We start from the raw sequence: 27,745 nt of genomic DNA on the forward strand, positions 1-27,745 counted from the left end.
GGTTAGACATTAGGAAAAACTTCCTCACTGTAAACACTGGTTAAGCACTGAAACAAATCACCTAGGGAGGTTGTGAAATGTGTCACTGGAAGTTTTAAAACAACCAGTTAGACTGAGGTGGTCTGTCAGGGATGGTCTAGATCAGTGTTTCTCAAATGCAGCCACTGTGGCTGTATGTGGATTTTTTGTGTGGCCACGACAGCCTCCAAAGCATAGGTGGATATTGGGCGAAGGGGCAAAGCAATGCCCCTCCCTGCAGCACCTCGCTGTTGCTCCTTAATAGCTGTTACTAAGGATAGAAAGCTGCGCCACACGGGTGTTTCTGCTGGTACTACCAGCAGAGATTGGCGCCCTGCATTGGGCAGCTTCCTCGGGGGCTCTGGGCAGTGCTTCTGGAGACGTGGGGCTGGTGTGAGTGGTGCCAGAGGCAGCTCTTGTCTGTGAAGGTAGCTGCGGCCTTTGGTCACTTCGGTGCTCCTTTGGGCAGTTCCCCCGCTCCCGTCCGGCCAGAGCACAGGGAACCTGGGATTCTGCAGGCAGCCAGTGAGTTCCCAACTCATCTTTCCTGGGGCTGTGTCTCACTGACTGGCTGCAGAAGGCAGGGACAGACGGACAGAGGTCAGCATTTCCCCCTCCTGGGGCCACACTCGCTGTTTATAGTTGCTGTTTACAGTTGCAAGCAGTTGAGTGGCCTAAGCATGCTGCAGGGTTTGGCAGCTCCTGGGCAGAGTGAGGGGCTCCTGCTCCATTTCATGTGCTGAGCACAAGAATAGGAGCAAATTCCGGGTAGAACTGTTGTACAGACATCCACATTTTACTAAAAGAGCAAAAGAAACAATAACAAAAAAGACAATGTGCAAAGCACCTTATTGGTGTTTCTATGATGTTGAGGTCCAGTAAAGAATACAGATGACTGTACATAGTGTTTTGGGGTTTTTTTTGCAGACTCCATAATAAAAAATAATGTAAATAAATGACAGTAATTTGGATGTGTTTATGTGCACAATTATTTTTCTCCTAAAGTTAGTTAAGTATTTTCGGAAAAATTGTCAGCAAGAGTTGGTGGCTGCACTCTGAGTCCATCAAAAATTTTGTTGCGAGAAACTCTGGTCTAGATAATCCTTAGTCCTGCCTCAGTGCAGGGGTCTGGACCAGATGGACCAGGAAGGTCCCTTCCAGTTTCTATGATTTCTGTCATGACTAGAATTATTTCAAATCTGTTCATAATCAATTTTCTTGTTCATTCTTTTCCTCTGTTGTTCTACAATGGGTTGATTTTAGCATAACCTACATGTCTGGGGAGGTGAGCTTTATTTTCACTGGCCTTTTTGCCTATATAAAACATCTGATGAAGTGAGCTGTAGCTCACGAAAGCTTATGCTCAAATAAATTTGTTAGTCTCTAAAGTGCCACAAGTACTCCTTTTCTTCCTAAAGAATAGTTAATCAACTTCATTCATTTCATATTTGTGGTGGTGAGGAGGCATTCAGATAGAAAGATGATTTTCCTGAGCTCAGGTTTGCAGTGAATAGAGATTGCCAGGAATTTGGTTAGCTTAGAGCAGTATGTGCGATTATTTTTTTGTTTAAGTATAAATAATTGCACTTTTTAATGAAGCAGGACAATGTTGGTGGGTTTTAAAGGCAAAGCTAACAATTTTGGATTAAGGTATAATTTTTTTTATTTACAATGTTCCACTGATAATTTTTAAAATTATTTTCCTAATTAGTATTTTGCTACCCAGGAAAGGGGCTTATGTAATCTGAATTCTTGCTTGGTTATAGGTATTTGCTTTGCATTTGGGTGGGTGAACTTCTTTTGCTTTCATGTTTTGAAATGAATTTTTTGCAGTTCCCAGTATACGATACTAAGCAATAAGAAACACACACTGATCATTTCCATATTGTAATATAAGTCATGCAATGAAACAGTCTGACCTGTACCCCATCGTGGTGGAGTGGGTGTAACATCTGAAGTAGGGGATTGCTTGTTGGAGCTATGCCATCAGCGATGAAGGCTTGTCCGAAATATCGCCTTGGGCATTATGCAAGGTGGATAGATCCAACATGAACCCTGAAAATGCACATGCTGCGAAGATGCAGGACAGCACTGCACCTAGCTACCCAAGTGAAGGAAATTGCTGAGAAAGACTCAACAGCTCGGATTGCATAGCGTGAAGGCATTACTGTTAGACCAAGAAAAGGGTCACATTACTGTGCCTCCATCTCATCGCAGTGGGAAGAGGTTGTGTGTGTGTATATATATATTTTTTGGGGGGGGGGGGGACAATAATTTGCTCTTGCTTTTGACTATGAATAACTTAGCACTCAGCACCAGGGTTAAAGCCCCTGCTTTATTCTCAGCTGTAGATGCCTTGCCAGTGCCCATGTCTTCTTGTTTACTTATTGCACGTCTTAAACGTTGGCACAGTTACCTCACTGTCATAGTAGTCTGTGTGCTGATAGAGGAATCTGTTGATTCAGTTGAAGATCATTTTTACGATCAATTGGAACATCTAGTATGCACAATCCCTCCACATGACAATCTTGTGATCCTGGGTGACCTAAACATACATACTGGCCCCCTGTGAATGGGTTTTGAACAGGTCATTGGTCATTATGGTTCAGGCACACTCAATGGTAACTCTTGCCACTTGCTCACATTCTGCGCCTCCTAGAATCTTTCCCTTCTTGAGTCATGGTTCAAGTGGCGACGCATATGCCAGATGTCATGGATCTCTCATGATGGCATCACTCAGGAGCTGGACCACATCAACACACGTGACAGACGTCTCTTCGCCTCCTGTAGAGTATATCGTGGTGCGGAATGTGCTGAGGACACAATCACCACCTAGTGGTTGCCAATATGGTGTTTGACACTCTGATGAGCAGGTAAACCCTCGGAGGAGGAGGATGAAGAGGAGGTTTGACATTGACACACTTTAAGTGCCAGGTTTAGTCAACAGGTTTTATATTGACGTTAGCAATAGATTCTCAGCACTAGCCAACTTGCCGGACGACATGGAGGTTGCCTGGTCACTGTTCTCTTCTATTTCCTACCAATCTGCTGAGCAGACTATTGGCTGTAGGCATTCAACATGTTGACCATGGCTATCAGAGGAGGTCTTCCAGATAATTAAATTGAAGGCCACAGCTTGCCATAGTGATAAGCGCGCTCGTAACCAGCTGAAGTGAAAATTTAGCACCCTGGCACTCTGTGATCACAAGGCATATTATCAAGTGGTGGGCGATGTTGAATTTGGCTCAGCCAGGGGCGACTTGAAGCCAGCATTCCACGCCATTCGCAATATCAGCAGTCAAGAGGTAGTTGCTACAAACAGCATCCTGAACGGCAGCCAAGGCCATCCATGTAAATCAATGATGACATCCTCTCATGCTGGGTGGAACATTATCACAGTGCCCTGAACCACCCTCTGGCTGGTGCTTGCTCAGAGCAGCCCACTGCGGTTCCAGACCCAGACATTTGTACTGATGCACCAACATTAGATGAAGAGTGCCATCTATAAACTGAAAGATGGACGTGAAGCCGGTGCTGATCGCATCCCCTCAGAGCTGCTAAAATGTGCTATTGACCCTATAGCAGAATCGCATCAGGCCATTTTTTATCTGGTATGGAGAACAGGAACCTTGCCAGCCACCTGAAAGGACGGTATTGTGATCTCACTCTGAGGCAAAGGACCGCACAGTGAATGTAAGAGCTACAGGCTGATCACCTTGCTGTCTGTTCCAGGGAAGGTGTTTACGCATGTTCTGCTGGCACGTTTGGAGCCTCTGCTATATTGGAAGAATTGCCCCCAACAGTCGGGCTTTACGAGGAACAGGTCCATGCCATTTTGGTCTTCTGCTTGTTGTCGGAGATACACCATGAGTTCAGGAAGGCCCTGCACGTAGCATACATTGATCTTAAGGCTACATTTGATTCAGTTGACTGTGTTGTACTATGGAAGGCCTTAAAGGGCATAGGTGTCCCTACCACTCTGCTGGACTTGATTAGAGAGCTGCATAATGGAACCACGGCCCATTTACATCTGGGGAATCGGATGTCAGAACCTTTTAAAATCAGTATCTGGTGTCAGGCAGGGCTGTATCTTGGCCCTGCGCTCTTTTGTCAGGCAATAGATTTCATAATGCAGCATTCAGTCAGGTCCTAGGCATCTCAGACCTTGACTACGCTGATGATGTTCTTCTAGTACAGAACCCCGATAGGTTTCATGAGGCACTCCAGAAAATGTAGGAGGAGTGGGCTAAGATTGGCCTCCATGTTTTACGGTCAAAGACAAAGCTGCAAAATCTATTCACCCATGACTCCAATCTCTTTGAATAATGAAACTGTCAAAGCAGTCTCCAGCTTTTGCTATTTGGGTTCTATACTCACCAGTTCCTCCAACTCTCACACGGAGGTTCTCCATTGGATTGGCATTGCAACATCTGCCATGGGTCGTTTACAATGAATGTGGAACCAACATCATCTCAGCATGACAACCAAGTTCAGGATCTATTCGAGCTGTATCCTCCCTATACTGTTGTATGGCTGCAAAACATGGACACTACGCCACTCAGACTGGGCAAAGTTGGAGGCTTTCCACCCAAAATGCCAACATCATACATTGGGCATAAAGTGGAATGACTTCATCTGTAATGCAGGTGTTTATGGCTGCTCCAGTCTACCGACTACTAGGGCCATTGTCTGCAGATGGCGCCTTACTTTTTCTGAACATGTTGCAAGAATGCCACAAGACGTGCCAGCAAACGCCATTCTCTGGGTGGCTTGTAACATCCCAGGATAAAATTCCACCAATCGAGGGGTGGAGGTGTCCCAGAGGCAGACCACCTGTTATATGGGTTCATCAAGTCTGTTCCGATGTTGGACTCTGAGGCCATCAAGCCTTCACAGTTGTGCAGAAATGGACCAAATGGTGAACGATCACTACGGCCAACTGTCTGGCTAAGCGTTGGAGAGAGAAGAAAAACAGCTCTAAAGAGTTCAGTGCTTGCTGGTGCTGTTTCTTCCATTAAATTTCATATGATGAAAACTACAGATGTCAGGTTAATTTATCCTGCTATGCCTGTGAACACCAATCTCTCTCATGAAGCACTGAATATATCTCAAAAAGATTCCTAGGTCTCTGGTCCACACTTTATCCTCACCGTGGTCATCCAGTCAGAGGTAACTTTGCCTGCAGTTTTGCCCATCAGTGCCCTTCTGGGACTTTCTGGTAGCAGCAGCAGCAGGACACTCCAGCATCTTGGGTAGCAATAGCATCGGGACTAGTAAATTACCAGGGAATAATTTCTTATACCCAAACTTTTCCTAATGATGATGTGGTGGTAGCTTCTTTCATGTCACAGTGTAGTCTGATGGCTCCCAAGGAACACCCCAGTTTTACTCCGTCTTATGATGCCTCCAATTGTCACAGAACCTCCTTTTACCTAAACCGCTCATCAAATCAGCTCCTCTTAAATGGACAGCAAGTCAACCCATAGGTCATGTAGCAAAACATGTATGGAGATTCATAGAGAATATTGGTGATTTATTGCATTTTATGAAACTGAAATAAAAAGCAGTAATACTGTTTTAAAAGCCCAAGTCAGTGATTATAAACTAAATTATTAAATAATGAATTATTTAAAATGTCAGTGTAGAATCCCAGCTTCATCTTGACTCCTCCCCTTAACCACTAAAAGACAATTTACAGTATGTATTTCTCATTGCAAGTACAGAAAACTACAGAAAATGACTTTTAGAGAAGGGTTTTGAAAGACAAGTTCTTTAGGAAGTGACTGAAAGTTACACGCCTATTCTCTTGCAGATGCCTCATAACCTTTCTTCATGTTTTATTGCTTTTGACTAGAGTTAGTAGTGAAATGGGATCCCGCTCCCTCTCCCTCCCCCTCCCCCCGTGCCCTCCCATGGAAATTTTCAACTTTTTGGCAGAAATTAAAAAACCAAAATATTTTTGCCTGAAAACTGAAACATTTAGATTCATTAATGCAGCTGTGGTGTCTTTTGGGAGTTGTATTTCAGGTACCTCATGCTCCCATTCTCCTCTATAAGCAAGGCTCCCTGACTGGACTTCATCTCCCATGATGCACCATAGTCTGCCATTGTGGCAAGGGAACTTTGATTGCATCATGGGAGATGTTGCCTGGCTGAGGACAACAGACCATAGAGAAGACATGAGTAAACAGAAGTACAATGCCCATGAGGCACCATGGGTGAGCTATCCAAATCAAAATATTTCAGTTTTCAAGCATTTTGGGTGTTTGTGGAAAATTTCAGTTTTTTATATAGAGAGCCAACTTTAAAAAAAATTATAGTTAATACCCAGTTTTCTGTCAAAAATGGTTTCAATGGAAAATTTTCCACCAGCCCTACTTTTGAATGAGAAACACAGAGCTGCTTTCACCATTCCTTCTGTTCCTATATTTCCCCCGGTTAGTTGTACCAAAACAATTAGGGGCATAGCTATGAATGTCAATAACTTAAGCTTTGGAAAATATGGCTCTTAGCATGGACAGGATCTGCGGCTTGAATACTGAGCCAGGATGCTATTTAATAGCAAATACTGCTATATAGCATTTCCATATGCGCATCTATATGCCATTCCACTACATTGGACCTCACAAGGAAAAAACAATTTCTCAGGATATTTCACTATTCAGAATGAGGACTGCTCAGTGCAGCTGAGGATGGAAAGCGTAAAGAGTCTTGCTATGATCTACAATGGCTGTCAATGCCAAGGGGCTGTTATAGTAACAACAAAGCACAGAAAAGCTTTGGCCATGTCCCTTTTGGGTTGACACCTCCTGAGATTCAGAAAAACCAGCCACTGGCCAGCTCCAGCCCCAAACAACCTAGGGGAAGGGGAGTTGAAATCATTCTGCAACCCTGTGCCAGGGCACAAGACTGTACCGACAGCCACTCAACAGGCTTGTATAAGTCACAACAGGCTTGTATGGGTTAGACCTACTGCATCTATGTCCATATGAGTTCTGTGGTCTGCCATAATAGTCTCTGCTTCAGCCTTTCTAAGGCTGGCACTGAGACCTCTGACAGCACAGTCCAGGGAAGTCTGCCTACTGTCCCCACCCAGAAGCCTCTGCCTTCCCCACCCTTCTCCTTAGCTTATCCTCCTGGCTGGTCAGCCTCGCCCTCAGGTGATGCGTCCGTCCAACTTCCTGGCCAGTCCCCAGTGCCAAGAAGCACTGCCGTGGTTTTGGCAGGTGAGGGCTCAGAATTCACACAGCATGGGACCTGGGTACTGGCTGGGCCATGGTGTGCTCCCAGGTGTCAGACATGCAGCCAGTAGTTAAGATCACCATGTGTATGGCTGCATGTGTGCAGCAAAAAAAAAAAGTGGCATATTGCATCTTTTGACTGGTGACTGGCAAGGCAGTAGAAAAACTGGCCAGATGGCAACTTTAGGATACTTATGAGGGCGACTTTAGAGTTGGTGTTAGGAGCAGCTATCTTGGCTTGACATCACCAGAGGATACCCCTACTCAGGAGTGATCCTCTGAGGGCTGGATCCACCAGTGTAGGGCTGCTTTGTGCTCGTGTAGATCTGCCAGAGTGCCACCCAGGATTGGCCCCCTTGGTTTTGCCTTCCAAGAATTCCTGTATTTCTTCTCTCAGCAGGGGCAGGGTTTTCACGTCTTGCGAAAGTGGCGAGAGGTGAAGGGATTACCCCCCTCCAAACCCAGAGTTACCCAAGATGTGCACACATCTCAGCAGATCTACCACAATCAAGGAACTGTGTTCACCACCTTTAGCTAACTGTTGCCATAGCCAACATGGTTCCAATAGGAGACATGGTGCCAAGGCCTCACTCAAATGCTAACTGTCCTTTGAAACCTCAGGGGGTGTTGCATGTGCAAAGGATGACTTAACTGTCTTTCTGAAGGAACTTATGCCACTTACTTGTGAGTTGGGCAGGGATTAGAGAATCCAACAGACGCCTCTGGCCCTTACCCCCACCTGCAGAGATGGAACAAGGATACCTCCCCAAAACCCTAGTGAGAATCCATGTGGACAAGGTCTCCTCTGCTCACAGGGAACTTCAGGAGAATTCTCAATAATCCTGTGGGTGAGTCAGACCTTACTACTTGTGGGAACCTTTATTTCGTTGTGCAGATTTCCACCAGTTAATGTGAAAACATAAGGACACGGTGTTCTGTGTGCATTTGTAGGATTTAAAATCTGCAATACATGGAGTCCTTATTAATATGACAGTAACTATACAGTAATATGAGAGAGAATTCTGATACTCTAGAACAGTCAGCCATAATTTATGGGCAATTGTAGTCCTGCTGTGGAATTTTGAGAATGCAGTGTTCTGAATTCCCACACAGGACTAATAACAAGCAGAAGTAATGATTAGAATGGAAATGTGGGTGTAACTGTAGCACCCTCGTGGCCAAGATGGAGTCTGCTCTGCAGACAGCTCCGGTCAAGAGAGGGCGCGCGCAGGAATGCAGCAGGAAAAATTCCTTCCACCACAGGGGCACCTGTTCCAAAGCCCCCAGAGTGAACAGACTTACCCACAGGGTAAGTACAGTGGATATAACAAAGGGAGATGTTTATTTACAGAGATGAGAGGAGAAAAACAACAAGGGGAAATGTAGGGGGAGCGGTAGAACAGGGCTGTATCCAAACCAAGGCCCCACAGTCCCAGTGGTAGCACAGTTTGAAAGAGCAGACACTGAGCAATGTCTGCACACAGAGTTCAGGAGTCCTGAGCAAAGTTCAAGTGCAGTGGTGAGTCTTGGGTGCTCCTGGTCATCTTCAGCGCCAGTGAACTTTCCCCAACAAACCCCTCCGGTGCCGTCTTCTGCTGCTCTCTGCAAAGCCACACAGAGCGACAACCTCCTCACTTAACTAACTAGCAGCTTCCCTCCTTATTCCCAGTGCAGAGTCACAAGCCCCAGTACTCACAGCCCCATGCAGTTCTGAGCAGCAGTGATGCTGGGTCCAGCTCAGCCTGTCCTCCTCGGGCGATTCCTCCCTGGCACAGTGCTCCCCGGCTCCTGTCCTGGGGTGTCCCTGATCGGCCACCCTGTCCTTCCCAGGCTTCAGGCAGGTTTTCTCTCCTTCACTTTGTCCCAGGCCTCCCAGCTGCAGCCCTTCTCTCCCCGGGCTCCAGAGCCACACCCCAAGTTCCCCTCCTTTCTCTCTCTGCTCCCCCTTCCCAATAGGAAAAAGATTTAAAGGGGCTATGCTCTCTAAACCCCAAGGGGTTACATGGGAATTTTTGCTAGCTATGTGTCACTGCTTTTCGAAGTGTTCTTTAAAATTTGCAAGTAAATGTAGTGCTCTTAAAAGTGATGGAATAACAATATTGGTTCCACCAGCACAAATCCCACTCTAAAGCCCAGTACAGTCATGGGTGTCCTCCTACTGACTTCAGTGAGCTCTGCATCAGGCCCATAATGCAGACAGCTGCTGTTCATACCTTTCTGTAAGCTACTTTCTGCTATCCTTATTCACAACACAACAGTGCCTTACTTAAGAAGTAGTCATGTTGAAATCAGAAGGGACTACTCATGGAGCAAGGTACTATTCAGCGTGAGTAAGGGTGGCAGTATCTGCCCCTATATTTCTATTCCTCTGCAGCTTCACTTCTGTCATGATTTGCCTCCCCCTTTCTATTCTAGTCAGTCTTGAATAGTATCTGAGAGTTGTGCCAAATATGATGAAGCACAAACGGGGATGAGAATGAGATCACCAAAGGCATTTGAACTTACTTGTTACTTCAGGTCAAAATCAATTGCAAGCATAAACTCACTCTAACCCCTTTTAAAATGATGTTCACAGTATGGAGTATAGATCCTGGATCAGATTCTGCTCTGTTACTCCTGTTCAATCCTGTTGAAGTCTGCAAGGTTGCACAGGTCCGACAGCAGATCACGTCCTTTTGTGACTTTTGTTCAAAGAAATCTTAATCACAGCACTCGACTTTTTTTGTACATTACCCACATTCTCTTTCTGGTGTGTCTCACTGCAAGTCTGACTAGATATAAGTTGTGCCTTGATGGCCAACTGTGTCTTCCAATTGTTTTCCCAAAACATTTCACAGTTTTAAATATGACAGGACAGTGGACAGTATTACATATAACAATCAGTATTAATGTCTCAGTGGACCCTTCTTGATCCTGTAGATTATCTCCCCACCCTCCCTCCTGCTCTGAGTGGAGATCCAGACAGATGTAATAGGTGAAATCTTGGTCATTTAAGTCAATGGCAAAACTGTTTTGACTTCAGTGAGGCTGGAATTTCATTCAGTGACTTCAGTGTAGTCATGGAGCCGAGGCAGGAGACCCAAGAGGCAGCGCAGAGTGCTGTATGCACAGTACTAGCCTTTGGCAGATCTCCCAGGATCTGCAGGTTTTGTGGGCAGAGCCCTCTGCCCATTTTACAGGGGACAAGGGAAAGGAACTGTACCAAGAGAACATCACAGGGTGTCTGTACTGTTCGCTTTAATGTAACTTGCTCAGAGTTGTAAGGCCATGGCGGTACGCACTTCGTCTGGGCAAGCCAGCCAAGGAATTACCCAGGGTTCTGGGAAGTCTTGTACAGACCACACTGAAGCACGCGCTGCTGCAGCTTCACTGATCCGCCACCTAAGCCAGGAAGACAAAGCAAGCTTGGAGATGTGTGCCTGAGCTTCAGTCTCACTCGGTGGTTGCTGTATGCACACCTCATACATAAGTCTCCAGACCCTCTGGCCTGCTCTTTAGATTTCTCCATGGGTGAGGGCAAACTGGGGCATAATTCCTTGGAATTATTTGAGGTGGTATTCTCCCTTCAGAGTGCCCGTGTAATTTCCATTTGTCTTAATATATTTGGAGAGAGGCTACATTGTTAACAAAAATCCTGTCAGGCATAACTTTGGGGGGGGGGGGGGGGTGTTTGTTTTGTTCCAAATTACAGTTGAAGGACTATATTCTGACCTGGTACAAATGGATTAATTCAATTGATGCTATAAATTTGACCTTTGATAGTGTTGATCCAAATTATAAATCCCTGAAAATAAAGGTTTATCCTGAAAGTGCTGATACAGCTTTAACTAGAGCAGTGCCAGTGAATACTGATAAAAGGGTTTTCCTTTTCTTTAAATATAGATTTTTTTTTTAATCAATCCCTGATGGGATGCTTCTGGGTGTCATTTTAGTGAGCTGGCCATCACTGGAGACAATTACAATGCTATATTAGGCAAAATAGTTACATTTTGGCTTCACTGCTACTGTAAATGCTATAATAGGATTCAGGTAGGAAGTGGAGAGAAAGCTGCAACTGCTGTCACACAATTGCAGAGTCGGAATTAAGTTCAGGTCACTGATAAACCTTTGTGCTTATCTGCATGGATGAGATGGCAAGATACAAGCTCAGTCACTGACATTCTTAAGAACATGTTCTTAACTGTGGATTATTAGAATAGACTACTCTTGCAACATATATCATTTACATGCATTTTAAAGCTCAAATGAAATGTTAGTTAATGCTCTAGTCAGCCCTCAGCTTTCACATGAAATCCCCAGCAAAATATCTATAAAGTCAAGTGTTTTCCAGAAATGCAGCTGCTTTACATTCATTCTAGAACATTTCATTCTTCAGCTGACTAATGCTTTAAACAGAAAAAGAAGCAAGCTCTGTAAGACGTGGCTTCTGCCACCAGGCTCTGTTCTTGTATGGTTTTGTTGTTGTTTGAGTCATCTTGCATTTCATGAAAGCTTTATCATGGAGGAGAGCTCCTAATGGATTATTCTTTGCCAGAAAAGACCGAAACAGAACAACATTGAATGTCGTTAGCAAAATGAAGGTACATTAATTTACAGTATATGTTGTCATACACTTTACTGAAGCTGATTTTAAAATATTATACACTATTATTCATAGTTTCATAGAATTTAATGCCAGAAGGAACCATTAGCTCATTAAGCCTTCATAACCCAGGCCATTAATTTCACTCAGTTACCCCTGTACAGTAAATTGGGTTAGACTAAGCATTTCAGTCCTCAGGAGACCGAACTGTTGTGTGCCACAGGAAGAGAACAGGAGAGACCAAGGTGTTACCAATTCCTGAGGCACTTGTAATGGCAGGGACTTGATATGATGAGATGTACATCTTGTTGGATTGTGACCACTGAACCATGCAATTTCAGATCATTCTGTAACAGTAAGCTGTTTTCTTTATTTACAGTCCCACCAATCTTTGTGTCACCTGCCAACTTTATCAACAAAGATTTCATCTATATCATTGATTTAAAAAAAAAATTTGAATGGCATTGGACAAAGAACCAATCCTGGGAGACCCATTAGAAACAGCCACACTCACTGTATTTGAGATGTGTCAATGAGCCAATTCTTAATCTAACTAATATGTTGTTAATTCTATAGAATGCAAATTTTTAAATCAAAATGTCATATCAAATACATGACTTGCCATATGAGATAGAAATAATATATTGATATCCTTTTTCTACTGGCTTATGTTTGAGTCTACAAAGGAAGGTCAAACTTCATTTGACAGTTGAGCAATTCCTTCCTGACATGAGATCAGCTGGTACCTTGAAGCATGAGATTTGATTATCCAGTTTTATTCTGTGTAATTGCAAATGTTGGTCATTTAAGTATCCAGTTACAGTATCTAACTTGATGACCATAAATATGTGCAGCCTAACGATACATTGTGTGAAGCAGTATTTTTTGCTGATTACATATTGTGTGAAGCAATATTTCCCTTTATTTGGTTGAATTAAGTCTGCCATAAAAATCAGCAGTAGTGCCTTGTTCTCATCATTCAAGACAATGCAAATAGGCGAGAAGGATTACATAACGTTCAAGCTTGTTAGGTGGTGATATGATCAAAATATACTGTAAGTCTACTTTACGTATGGAGGATATCTTAGCTCCCTGGGAAGTAAGTTTATCCAGCACCACAGTGGCACAATAATTCATGAAGTTTATTTTACTGTACATAGTTTGTGAAAAATATCATCTAACTACATGGTGCATGTCTGCTGTAAGATTGCCTCCAATAATATCATGAAGGTTATTGGAATCACTAAGTACTATCTCCTGCAGAGAAAAATGAGCTGAGAATTTCATTTAAAAAAGAAGTTTTAAACTAAATTGCTACAGCTGAAGGTAACAAAGTAACAAAAGGTAAATACTAGAAATACTCAGATTGAGGCAGTTCAGTTTAAATTACAGATTAATCCTGGTAGTGGTTCATGTACCATATTTGCTCAGGTGTCAAATTCTATTTAACCCCTTTTTGGATAAAGCAAGCAGAGTAAAAAATGGACAATTAAAAAAACAAAAACAAAAAAAACCCACCTCCCCCTCCCCGACATGCATCCCCTCTTCCCTCTCCTCTGATACCATGAAATAAATGTAGATGCCTTAAATACAGGAGGCCTGATTTTTATAATTGAATGTAATTCAGGAGTAATTCTATTGAAATCAGTGTCTGATTCTCCTCTTACATAGGCTAGTGTAAATCTGGAGTAACTATTAAACTCAGTGGGTTTACATCAGTGTGAGCATGGAGAGGCCTAATAAATTTACCGTGTGAAACTAACACAAGTGAGTCAATGTTCTTGAACATCTTCACTCTAAATGCATCTTAGGCTTCTCAGTCTGAAGACTCAGGGTCATTTGGCCCTGTTTCAGCCAGCTGTTGACCATTTAAGACCTTATCATTTATGTTCACGGATCCCACGCTGTCAGTGCTTACCAAGTAATTATAAATAGTGGTCGCTTGAAGGCCAATAGTGAAAAGCTGTTATAGATCACATGACTCAGCAGATATGAGCATTCGGCAGTCCGAGGAGGTAATTAATAAACACTGTCTATTCTACACTTTTTTTCTCAGAGCAAATTTGAATTCGCCTTGGTTCTTAATCTGAATACTGAATTTCATTGCTACCCTTAGAGGCTTCTGAAAATCATTTAAATTGTGGAGCGTATTTAAAAAAAACAGCAAGTAAGTATATGTTACATGAGAATTTGAAAAGAGTTGGCTCATGCTATTAATGCTGATGAGATGTAATAATGTCCCCAGAAGTCAGAAACACTGCTAAAGAGGTCACCACTTACCAGTATCATTGACATGGTCTAAAAAGAAAGACTTCTATGCATATAACTATGAGGCGCCAAAAGCATCTGAACAAATAATGTTTAATGTTTAACAAATGCACGGTTAACATAGAATTCAGTAACCATGTATAATGAGGCAAAACCACTAAACTGTGTGGACTTGTCATTTGTGAAAAATATTACATGCCTCCTAGTGATCTGAAAGGAGGATAAAAATCTGAGGGGAGAAAGCTTTGATTTCATCCCTGTGTTAAATTGACCCTGAAGTAATTTTAGCAGAGTCCAAGTTAAAGTTCCTGTCTCCATAATGGCCAATGTTGCCTGTTGTCTTGTTGATTTATTGTTTCGTTATTGTTCCCGTCAGTGTTTGACAGTTTCACAAAGCTTTCCTACTCCAGCCCTGCCATTTTTTCCACATCTGAGCTCAGCTTTCCAGAGAGTTGGTGGTGTCATTAGCTCAAAAAATACTATTTGTATAACCATCTTAGATGGATTTAGTGTTATATAACATCTATAGTATTAGGAACACAAATTCTGCCTTCTTCCTAACAGAAACATTAGGAAGAACAGAGTACTTATGGGATCTACAAAAAGTTATATTCGTCAGACTGACAATCTGCCTTATTTCATCTAGTCCCTAGAATGAACGTGTGCTCTAAGCAAAGTAGTATTTTATAGACACAAATGAGAGAGTTTGTCGTCTTCTATGTATTTATGTTTGTTAACTAAAGTGCTTTTCTGCTGGACACAGGCATTTGGGGATTATCCTTTTAACATTTCAGTGCCATGTGTAGAACTTGCAATACATACGTAGATAAGACACCTGGGTGGTTTGTGGCATAGAGCTGCTTATACTCATGTGAAAAAGAAAAGGCGTGTACTAGCTGTTTTGTTCAAATATTCAGCTCTAAATTATAACAGTGAGATTTTTTTTGAGTACAGTCACTCTCTCTGTTAAATAACACACTTGCTGTTTCCTAGAGGTTTCTTGCCTTGGCTTCCAGCTACATTAAACCCATAAATGAATTCCCTTGTGACATGCTCCTTATATGGCTATCAGGAAGTGCGGACCTTGTAATTATGCTCATCTGTATTATGGCCCTGATTCATTAAAGCATTCCTATTTAAGACAGCATGGAGCTTAGCATTGGAAAATGTAATCATTTAAGACCAAGGTAAGTTGATGGCAGAGAGAATGGAATTTATTTTACCTCTACTGAAAAGAGCCATCAAATTGCATGTTGCTTTTGGCTGGTCAGTTTGGGATAACCTCTAATCCCTAGAAATACAAATCAATTGTTGTGTGTGAATCTGACGAATTTGGGTTGTAGCCTCTGAATTTGTCTCTAATCAGCAGCATATTTATAAAATGTTATCAACTTTCCAGGGGCTTTTGAGGTGTATGTGATAGATCAGAAGTAGAGGTTAGAGCAGAGGTGGGCAAACTATGGCCCGCGGGCGGGATCCGGCCCAAGGGATTGCCCCCTGTGGTGCCGCAGGCCCCGCACCGCTCTCAGAAGTGGTGGGTACTGTGTCCCTGCGCAGCCCCTGCAGGTGGGGGGGCAGAGGGCTCAGTGCGTTGCCCTTGCCTCCAGGCACACACCCCCCCGGCTCCCATTGGTCGGGAACGGGGAACAGCGGCCAATGGGAGCTTCGGGGGAGGTACCTGGAGGAGTGCAAGGGCAGCTCGCGGAGGGGCTGCACAGGGATGTGGTTCCAGCCGCTTCCCAGAGTGGCACTGCGTGGGGCCAGGGCAGGCTTGCACATAGCCTGCCCTCGCCCCAGTGCATGCCGTTGCCACCCCGGAGCCACTTTTCACCCCTCCTGCGCCCCTACCCCCAACTCCTTGCCTGCACCCCAACTCCCTGCCCTGAGTCCCCTGCTGCACCCTGCACCCCTGTGCACCCCAACTCCCTTCCCTGACCCCCCTCCTACACCCCGAACCCCTCCTCTGCCCCAATCCCTTGCCCTGAGCCCGTTCCTGCACACCACACCCGCTGCCCCGGCCCTGCATACAATTTCCCCACCCAGATGTGGCCCTCGGCCCAAAAAAGTTTTCCCACCCCCTGGGTTAGAGTGAATTCCATGTGGCAGGCAGGTGTGTGTTTTGTTTTTTTGAGGGTGGGGGGGAGCATTAGATACATGTGATCCATTGCATTTGGTATTTATGTAGCGGGGGGAAAACATACTGGTCACTCTCAGCATCAACCTAGCACACAGTAGCAGTGCCTTGGAGAGGAAATTTAGATTTCTGTTGACTTTAACAGAGCCAAGATTTCAACCACAATGTGCAAAAATGCATTCTTTTGGGGTATATTTTGCTTCCACTGTGAAAGAATGAATCTTTCCATGATGCTAAAATGTTTATATTTGATTTTTTTAATAAAGACAATCCACATAGCTGTATGCTGAGAGCTGTAAAAAGTTATTTTAAGTCCCAATCCTGCTCTCTCTTGCACTAGAGAACATTCATTGATATCATTTGAATTACATAGGTATAAAGCTGGCATTAGTGATGGGAGAATCACTTTTTTAAAAAAATAAGGCAAATTAGAAAGAATAATTTAATAAAATAGCATCTCTCAATTTTAAACACATACTATCATTTAATGAGACCTGGGTGTTTTTGTAAAAGGTGCCAGATTGTCAGCGCTAAAGAATCGAACTTTCCAGTTACCTAAAGAAAAAATCTTGTCACAGGAAGCAGCAATTTTTATTTATTTATTTAGTAGTGCTGAGGAGCCCTAGTCATGGACAGGACCCCATTGTGCTAAGCGCTATACAAACCAAAACAAAGACAGTCCCAGCTCCCAAAGAGCTTACAAGCTAATGTGATGGGGCAAGGCCAGATGGCTATAGAAGAGTAGTGGGAGATAGATATATTAGCTCCAGGCTAAATAAATCCCTGGTACCAGGATAAGTGAAATGGCAGCTGCTCCAGATCAATTAAGACACCTGGGGCCAATTAACTTTCCAGAAGGCAGGGAGAATGCTTGGCTTCAGGTGTCCCAATCAACCTATCAGGGGCTGACTGAAACTAGTTAAAAGCCTCCCAGTTAGTCAGGTGGGTGTGCATGTCAGGAGCTGTGGGAGGAAGTTGTGCTGTTGGAGAGACTGAGTAGTACACACCATATCGGTCACAAGGAAGGAGGCCCTAAGGTAAGGGTGAAGTGGAGCTTGAGGAAGTGAGAGCTGCTGTGGGGCAAGTAGCCCAGGGAATTGTACATGTCATGTTTCTAAAAGGTCAGCTACCATAGCTGATACTATTAGGGTCCCTGGGCTGGAGCCCGGAGTAGAGGGTGGGCCCGGGCTCCCCCCCCCCACTTTGCCCCCTCATTAATCACTGAGACTGGGAGACAGAGACTGTGCAAGGAAGGATAACTTCTCATCTCCCTCGCTGGCTTATGATGAAAATGGCTCAGTAGACTGTGACCCTTCTCTCTAGAGAGAGAGAAGGGTTACGTGGAGGGTCACAGTGAGCCTCTGAGGCTAGCAAAATCTGCCAGGAAATGCAGGACTCACGGAGGCAAGGACAGAGCTTTGTCACACTAAGTGGAACTTCCTTACTTTGCTCCAGCAGTGTGCTAGAACCCCGGCTTTGGCATCACCTAAGGGTGGTGGTCAGCACTGCTGACCAGGCTATTAAAAGTCCAGTTGGCGGTGCAGCGGGTCTAAGGCTGGCTGCCTGCCCGGGCTTTGCATGGCTCCTGGAAGTGGTGACATGTCCTGGCGGCCCCAAGGTGCAGGGGTGGCCTAGGAGGCTCCGCATGCTGCCTGAGCGCCGGCTCTGAAGCTCCCATTGTCCGCGAACCACAGCCAATGGGAACTCTGGGGCCGGCGGCAGGGGGCAGGGTCTATGAAAAGGGGTGGGGGTGGGGCAAGGGTGTTCAGTTTTCTGCAATGAGAAAGTTGGCAACCCTATTAAGATGAGGTTTCAGTCGCCATGGTTATTCAGTCCTGCTCTCGTTGCTGGGGCACCCCCTTGTGGAGCCAGTTTTGATGGCATTCTGTGAGGTGAGCATCTGTCTGCTGTGAATTTGAATGAGACCGCCAACTTATTTGGCAGATGTTATCAATCAACTGTCAAATAAAACCTTCTGTCACCAACTTGCAGTGGATTTGAATTGATGACCTGGAGGTTGAAAGGCCAGATATCAGGTCTGCTTAGCAAGCCTGGTTCCTGAATGTGCATTTGAAAGGTGACCTAAAAATGAGGGAAAACAATGGATTTGTACCCCCCCCCCTTTTTTTTAAAGCTTCTTGGTTGTATACAGAAGGCCTAAAAGGTTTCTTCATGGTCCACCTTCACCCCCAAATTGTTTATCATGTTGAAAAGTAAAACATTGTCTACCTTTTTTCCCTGAAAGGCTTTCTAAACAGCTGGGGCTCTATCCAAAGCCCATTCAAGTTACTGGAAAGACCTTCCTTTGACTTCCATGGACTTTGGAGCAGGTCTGTGGAGAAGTGCTGGGAAGATTATGGTATTAGAGATACCAAGCAATTAAACATAATAAAATGTGAGGGGAAGTAGTTCTTGTTAAAAATGTTTAAAACTCTCTGGCTTTTGTATGTTTTTGGTAACACCCATTTTACTCCAATATCTAAATATGCAGCTGGGAGAAAAGATTGCTTTGTTAAAGATTCAACATTCTCACCCGCCTCCTTTCAATACAGTGCTGAGAGAGCTCACAATACACATGGAAGACTCAAACCAAAAAATGTGACATTCTTGATATTTCTAAGGTGAAAAACAAGCAGGAGTGGGAAGGGGAGATGAGACCCTTTTAAAAACAAACTAACTTTTGCACCTTCTTTACATATCATTAAAAAACCCCAGAAAACCACCACCAGGCATAATCCCTGTTCTTTCCTTTGCAAGTCGCTCTTTTCTCCAGCACTTGCAGTCATTATAGCAAAGTCACTTACTGAGAACAGGAGCAGAGCACTGAAGTTCTAGAACTGTCACCTGCTGAATCGTCTGGCAAACATTTGTCTTTGGGGGGACAGAGTATATATAACCAAAGTGTGTTCATTGGGAAAAAATGAAGTAATCAAGTTTGAGATTTTACCAGAGTAAGGAGCACGATTTGCCTGGCAATTCTTAATTCTGCTTTTTATCATTATATGCTATAAAAGACATAGCATGGAGGTAATGTGGGTAATATATATGACATACTATATGGTAAATGTGAATAAATTTTATTTTATTTTCTCTCTTTTGTCCCCATTGGCCCCCACCCGCCGAAGCTATATTATTTTCATATGTATAGGAAGTAAGACAACAATTTTCTGCTGAAGGAACTAGGCAATGAGGTTTCCCAACAGGTCTCCAGTGTATGGTTTTCTATGTTTTTTTCTGTTGCATGTGCTGAAAGGATAAATAAGACCAACAAAATTAATGCTTTCATGTTCCTGTCCACCAACATAGACCGAGTATAAGGTAATTTATTGTAAGTGCTTTCATTTGTTGTTAGGTCATTATTCCTAATTTGGGGCTTATTTTGCTTCACTGAAAACGTCATGTTATACTCTAGAGAGGGCGGCTTTAATGTGATCAGAACTTGTCTGCTCAGCAAAAGAATTGTCAGTGCAGAAAAGTGGAATGATAAACTGTTTCACAAGTCGTAGGTTAAACAGCATTGAGGGGGAATGAAAGCATGACAAGTCAAAGCATGTCCTATAAATCAGCAGTATGTGAATTAGGACGATTGTGTCTGAACACACATGCCATACATTACATGAGTGATTTAAGAAAGATTTCAGAACTGCTTTGAATATGCATCTGCTGTCCAGATTACTTCAGGAGCCTTTTTTCATCTTACTAGCGTTTTTATTTCCTTCAGTATCTAATGAATAACAAAGTGCAACGCAAAAGATTGGCATTACTTTACCTAATTGAAAAGATAAGTAAAACATTTTAGGGTGTGTTTTAAATAAATATATATATATACACACATATATAAAAGTCAAATATGAAGCTGTTTTGATAGTCCAATGATATAGAGTAGGACTGAGAAAATTAAGCTAATTTTCTGAAGCGATAAGTGTTTGCACCTACTCCCATTGACGTCAATGATGTACTACCATTTACTTCAGTGGAGCAGAATCAAGCCCTAAGTAAGCAACACTTGAATTAAAAAAGTAAGATGTAAGGATTAAATACCAGGTTACAAGATTAATAGTTGCAGATAACAAAAAAAAAATTGCACAGACAATGACAGTGTATATGAGCAACTGAGGGGAGTTTTTATATAGAGTGTGTATATATATATATAAAACTACACATGTATGGAGTGTGTGTGTTTGTACAGAGAACAATAAATGTGCTGGTCATCACCCTGATTTTTACTGGCTATGACATACTTAATAAAGGCAAAGTACAAGCTCTTTGTGGCTAGGGACTGTATCTTCCTGTAAGTGTAGTGCCGACACACCTTATGTTTTCTATTGCAATATTAATAATATTGGTTGACATTTTTCAAAATTTGATTTTTCATAGGAACTTTGTATTTAGACCAAAAATGCAAGAAAAAGTGCTAAAATTTCAACTCAATTGTTTTTGTTACTTGATCAGCTCTGATGATGATGATGTGTCCAGGAATATAAATTATAAGTCAAGTTGTAGCAAAATTTACAACAGCTTTTGAGATTCCTTGCTTTTCCCATGCACTCAAACAGAAGATGTGTTTTGAGTCATACATTCATAGATTCATAGATATTAAGGTCAGACAGGACCATTATGATCATCTAGTCTGACCTCCTGCACAATGCAGGCCACAGAATCTCACCTACCTACTCCTGCAATAAACCTCTCACCTATGTCTGAGCTACTGAAGTCCTCAAACTATGGTTTAAAGACTTCAAGGAGCAGAGAATCCTCCAGCAAGTGACCCGAGCCACATGCTACAGGGGAAGGTGAAAAACCCCCAGGGCCTCTTCCAATCTGCCTTGGAGGAAAATTCCTTCCCGACCCCAAATATGGCAATCAGCTGAACCCTGAGCATTATGGGCAGTATTCACCAGCCAGATACCCAAGAAAGAATTCTCTGTAGTAACTCAAATCCCACCCCATCTAACATCCCATCACAGGCTATTGGGCCTATTTATCATGAATAGTTAAAGATCAATTAATTGCCAAAATCATGTTATCCCATCATACCATCTCCTCCATAAATTTATCGAGTTTAATCTTAAATCCAGATAGGTCTTTTGCCCCCACTGGTTCCCTTGGAAGGCCATTCCAGAACTCCTCTGATGGTTAGAAACCTACATTGTATCTTCAGACTTTTGCTGGGATGTATATCTGTACAATACTATATCAGCTGCTGCTGAGGGACAATTTCCCCCTCACTTTACAATGATGGATTTAGTGAAATAGTGTCTGATATTTCTATAAACTGTTTTGATCTTCATTATATTAAAATATATTCCAGAATTTAAGGTGTATAATGAATCACTGCATTTCACCTTTAAATGGATGGCACCAACCCATTTAAAGGATATGGTCTCTGAGGGGGACCCAGAGAGGGATTCACTCCACTGGAGAGTAATATGGCCATATTAGGGCCAGCCTGCATTTGGAAAGCTGCGTAAGAATCATGCATTGCACACCTTAACCTGACAAACCATCTCCATTCTTAACCCTTCGTAGAAATGGTTTTCAAGTTTAGAAATATGGAGAATGAAAATGAATTGCAGCACAGATGAGCATCTGTTGTCTCTTTTTATATGACCAACTTACCACTATTTTGCTTTTATTTCTAGTTATAAGAAAACACACGAAACTCTGAGCCATGCAGGACAGAAGGCAACAGCAGCTATCAGCAATGTAGGAACAGCCATCAGCAAGAAATTTGGAGATATGAGGTACAGAAATTCACTTCTGATTTTATTTTGCAGGGAGGGAGATAAAATACATGGCAGGTTTTTGTCTGCCTTTCTAAAATTAGGGTTTAAAGTATTACTACTGATACTGCTTGTTGTGGTGATTTTTATACATTTTTCAGCCTAAAGGAAAAAATTGTGTATTAAAATGTATTTGTTATGAATCCTGGTAGAAAGAAAAGGTATTGCAACTTGGAATCCCTTCTAAATAACTTTGCAAACCTAGGGAGGTGTATAGATAAAAGTGGGGGAAAATGCAGCTAACTTTTCACTACTCTAATTTATTCACAAATGGGATTTTAGAGACGGACCTCTTTCTACGAACACAGGCCTCAGTCTGAACTATTCTTGGAAACATAAATTGAAAAGCATTTTGGGCACTTTCATCAGCTCACTCCAGAAATACAGTGGGTGTAATATAAAAAAATATGGAGCCTGCAGAGAGGTGAAGGTACAAACCCTTTCTTCCACATGAGTCATGTTGACTTCAGTGGGACTCTTTGCAGGACACACACATGCACACGGATCTCTTTGCAAGGTCAAGACGTTAGCCTGAATTTAAAATTAAAGAATCCCAAATGTATCTGATATCTTGGGCCTTTCCAGAGCTAGAAGCAAGTACTGTTTGACCCATTGGGATTCTGGGAATCTTCCCTTTCCACTGATCTAAAACTCCTCTTTCTAGCCCGAAAGGGCAACAAGGCACCTAGTCTGACACTTGCCACTAGTGCGGAACCTCATATTGCCCATCTTGGTCCTCAGACCCGTTAAGAATTACTAGTGGTACCTTTGATTTTTAAAACAAAGAATATTAAAATACTGTTTGCTTATTCTTTGTATTTCATTGGGCTTAATCAGTATATAAACCAGACTTTAATTTCAGATTCACTTTCCAGTTTTCACATGCTAGCACAAGTCTAAAATTTTGGTTGCAAACACTGCTGGGAGTATTTAGATCCAAAGAAGTTTAATTGAAAATATAAATATTATGAAAATGTTAGGATCTGTGCTTTTTACCAGCAAAGTGTTGTGCTTTAGCTACCTGACAAGTGTATCTTTAAAAAGGTTAATTTCACTAGGATCTCTCAGAATAAAGGAACAAAGGAAGGAACTATAAACAATATGAAGTGTTTTTTTTAAAAAAGGGTAGGCGCACAGAATTTTTCCTCCAGCATTTTTAGTTAATAGGCTTTTTGTAGTGATGTATTTTTCTGTATTGCAGACACTACATTTCTTAACACTTTAGATTTGATGAGTCCTAGCACAAAAAGCCTTGTTCTGTCCTTTCAAAGGGAAAGTTAGTGGACTAACTCAAAAGAAATGTGTGAGCAAATCACATAATTGAGCAGAAAGGCTAAAGATCTGATAGCAACTCAGTTCACCAGCACTGAGATATTTACAGGGGGAAGAGCTCTGTAGAAGATACTATTGTACTTTGAATCACTTACTGTATAGTTGTAAAAGGTAGCACTATTGAAAACCCCAAAATAGATCTATTTTTAAAAATTGAATCACTATACAATGGGGAAATCAAGTCTGCAGTATATTTTTCTCAATTGCTGGTAGACTAGTGCAACCAGATTTCATGCTTAACTGCTCAAGGCTCCAGTCCTGCCATTGGATCCACATAGACGCTTAAACCCTCACAGATGCAATTACAGAATAAGAGCCGCACAAATATTTTTGTGTAATTGAGCAATGCATGACTAAAGCAAATATAGTTAAATTGCAGCATTAACCCAATTTACAGTATTTCAAATGCAGGCAGGTTTTGCTGTGAATGTTTTGTGTATAATTCTTTGCAGCTGAATAAGGGGTTTTATTTTTGTTTTTCTGCTACTTATTTGTTAAATTTGAAAGCTTGATAAATCCTGATACTCCCTTCTCAGCCCCCTCCCAGCACAGCAAGGCTTAGCAAGCACCAGAACCACTGCTGCTGTTCAGCATGAAGAGAGGAGAGGCCAGAGGCTGTGTAAGGGGAATCTGTACCCCTTGAGCTCTGCTTTGCTGGGGCTGGGGCTGTGGCATGTTAGGCTTATGGCCAGGGTCTGGGCACAACCTCCGAATAATGGACAAGCCCTTTGCCACTGTTATAATCCAGAACGTAGAACAGTGGTGTAGTGTGACTATGCCAGTCTCTGCACTGGCACCTGATCACAGGTAGGGAAGATTCCATCCACTCAGCATCTCCCAGTCAAAATCCCTGTCCTTGTGCTTTGCACTGGGTTTGAAGTTAGTCTCATAGGGATAGAGTCTAGAGTACTGGAGATTCTACAGTAAAATGCAAGAATCTTGTCAGGTCTCAGCACCGTATGACTTTTCACAAATTCTTCCCTCCTTGTCTCTCAAGTCACTGTTCTCCATGTGTGAATCTGGCTGAGTGAATCTGGCCTTCTGCACTACAGATACAAATGGCTAATGTTCACCCAGTAATTATCTCCACAGCCAGGGCTGACAGGGTTTGTCATGTGTGTTATCTTTAACTGTCCTGGCTTTGTTCACAATGCCTCATATTAGCAGAACATGCCTCCCATTGGTTTCCTGAGCCCAGTGTGGACTGATCATTTTGCATGGCATTGTCAGAAGCCCCCACCCACTCTTTTTTTCCCCCTGAAGATGAAGGGTCCCAGTAGATAATCCAAAAGAATATTCCACCATGATTACCCCTGATGATATGGACAAAAAAAGTCACATATCAAAAGTAGTGCAAATAGCATGTAAAGTGGAGCAAGGTCTGTGCTAGACTCTCCCCTAAGTCATGTTCCATTATTGTCCTCAAGAAGCTGAATTCTCAGAGAAAGCACTGGGAAGGACAGCATTGTGTAGTGTGTGGCAGGAAAAGGTGGAGTGGGGGTGGAGCACCCATCCGGAAAAATATAAGTCAGCGCCTGTGTCCGTATGGTAGTACAAGGTCAGGAGTCCAATTGTTAAACCGCAGAAGAGTGGAGAAGCCATAGAATAACACAAACAGTAATGGACACCACCTCCCCAATGTGCAGGAGATCAGACTGTGTTAATAGTGCCTACTGCATAGATACATGGTAGGTAGGTGTCTCGCTACTATAAGAATACTGTGGGCAGGTCCTGGTGTTGGCAGCTAAACCAGTGCTATAGAGTGATTGTTTACTAAATCCGTCAGCAAGAGACTCCAGAGCCCATACATTTGGTCAGGATATGTGACATTAATATCATATGCCAGTAACTCCCATGCAGTCATGTTCAATAACACACCCAAATCCATGAGCTCAGCAGTGGTTGGTTTGTCATGTGTGTTATCTTTAACTGTCCTGGCTTCGTTCAGTGTGACAATGAATGACCTAGTCTTTAATTGTTCTGCCTATATTTCTAGCAATACTGGATTCTGTTGTGTGACTGCTGTATTGTACATGCAGTACATTCAGTGTTGTAAGGCATAGTGTGGCTGATTCCTGCTGCTGACCAACTCTGTGTACTCTTTGTAGCATCTAGCCCCTGTGTCACTTAGCACTAGATTGTGCGTAAGGAAAAAGCCCATAGCAAGGGATAGCATGTTGTTCGACTACTCCAGGACCATGCCATCCCAATCCCCTTTGCTGTGAACTGGAGGAGTAGCAGATGCTGCTTCTCCCGGCACGCCCACACCCACAATATGGCTAGCCCATGTTCAGGAGCATAGGCATGCTTTTACTTCCCCTTTGTGCTGTGCCAGGGGTATGTAGTCCAAATTGCAATCTAGCCCTTAGTTTGTACACTAGCCATGGGTATGGACTGATGGGATGGTAGAGTCCGTCCTTTAAAATCTTGCATAAAGTGAAAGAAGACATGTAGCCCAACAACATGCACTGAGCCACGTCCCTAATCATAAAGCCAGCAGAGATCATTTGAGAAGTCTGTGTTGTTAGTATATAGCAGACTGTTTCACCACAGGGTTTATTTTGGTTGTACAGAATTATTTAGAGAAATACATTGGATTTTTAAGACCACTGACAGGAAACTGGCATGTATTTCTCTTTTCCAGTTGAAAATTCATTAATTATAGAATGTAATATCCCAACTAACTGATACGGGAGTTTACATCCTGCATCAGTGTGGAAGAATTATAGCCGTTTCTGGAGCAGTTTTCCTTTTCCTTTTTTATTGGTTTTGGCAGAATTAATTTTCTTCTTTTAGTGTTTTAAAAATTATTATTATTACAATTCTCCCTTAGGATTAAGTTAGGGCCGCTTTGTGTTAGGTGTTGCCAGTTTATTCTAGGCATTTGTGCATTTCAGAAATAAGGAAAAAATGTGCAACTTTTTAAATCCTTAAAGAATGGTGAATGTTCATCTTCGTTCAAACACACCTGTTTCTATTCAGTCTGCCTTTAAACATCATAATCACTGTGTGTATGGGAGGTTCAACACCGAATAATAGTCCCTTACAATACAGGGAAAAAGTTCACTCAAATTGTCACAGTATTAAAAATGGCAATAAAAAAAAATGAAGGCAGGCAGGAATGTAAAGAGGGGAAAGAAGACGTATACTACTTTACATTTAGATGTGTGAACTTTATATACTAAAAGCTCCAGGTACAGCTGATCAAAACCATTTCTGGTTGATAAGGTTTTCATAAGATAATAGGGTGTCATTGAAAAGGAAATTTTTCATTTTCCAGTTTATTTTATAAATGAAATATGTTGGGGGGGGGAAAGATTTATTTATTTATTTTAATTTGTGGATTATTTTTTGTTTCAAAACTACAGGTTTTTCCCAATTTAATTGCCTTTTTCCAACTTTTGCCAGTTAGAAACCAGTCAAACTCAGGGGAAATCCACTATTTTGTTACTGTCCCCTAAATTTTGCCAGTTGGAAAGGAGTAAAATTGCTGATAATGTTACTTTTAAAAGCAAAAAACGTTTTTTCCACAATTTCCCCCACTGTCTTAGTGCTTCCGAGCCATTTCCAGCTGACAAACTATAACAAAGTGCAAAATGCATATAGTGGCAATGTCCCCATGTTCTCTCGTTTTTCTTACTGTTTCCCAATTGAAAAAAGTTGGGAAACAATAAGAAAATTTAGGAAAGTGGGAACTGAAACAGTTTTCCATATTTTCTAAATTTCGTACAGGGAAAATTTTTAAAGGGGATTTTTGGAAGGAAAAAAAATTTTTTGAGGGGAAAAATCCTCACTTTTCAGCAGCTCTAGCTACAATTGACATCTCCCGATATGGATGCTCAAAGTGAGGCACCTGCATCCATATTTAGGCTTTTAAATAAGTGGCCTGATTTTCAGAGGTACTGAACAGCTGAAACTCTCACTGACTTCAGTGGGAACTGTGGTTGCTCAGCATATCGGCTGAATTGGTGGGAGGGTGTTATCGTCTTCTACCGATACAGACCAGCAACATATTTGTACCCACCCACTCCAAAGTAAGTGTAAAGCCTGGAGAAGGGTATCTCTGAAGCACAATGCCTCCTGAGACTGGAATGGTGTAATTTATTCATCACCCTTAGTCCAAGGCAGTGCTTAAATGCAGTCTACTAGCTGTAGACTCAATGCCATCCACAGCCTCAGAAACAACTCTGACATCATAATCAAAAGGCTGACAAAGGAGGTGCTGTTGTCATCATGAATAGGTCGGAATATGAACAAGAGGCTGCTCGGCAGCTCTCCAACACCACTTTCTACAAGCCATTACCCTCTGATCCCACTGAGAGTTACCAAAAGCAACTACAGCATTTGCTCAAGAAATTCCCTGAAAAAGCACAAGATCAAATCCGCA

The 27,745-nt window shown here is 42.5% G+C and overlaps 1 protein-coding gene across 3 annotated transcripts in view; it reads left to right on the plus strand.

The window, feature by feature from the left end:
• Positions 1-27,745, plus strand: part of TPD52L1 (TPD52 like 1) — an 84,596-nt gene that overhangs the window by 41,339 nt on the left and 15,512 nt on the right. For all 3 annotated transcript variants that reach the window (XM_048844641.2, XM_048844642.2, XM_048844643.2), the window contains exon 4: positions 21,886-21,987. In XM_048844641.2, the coding sequence (XP_048700598.1) occupies positions 21,886-21,987 (102 nt within the window). The remainder of the gene's footprint in view (positions 1-21,885; positions 21,988-27,745) is intronic.

This window comes from Caretta caretta, chromosome 3, assembly GCF_965140235.1.
Source record: "Caretta caretta isolate rCarCar2 chromosome 3, rCarCar1.hap1, whole genome shotgun sequence".
Classification (NCBI taxonomy): Eukaryota; Metazoa; Chordata; order Testudines; family Cheloniidae; genus Caretta; species Caretta caretta.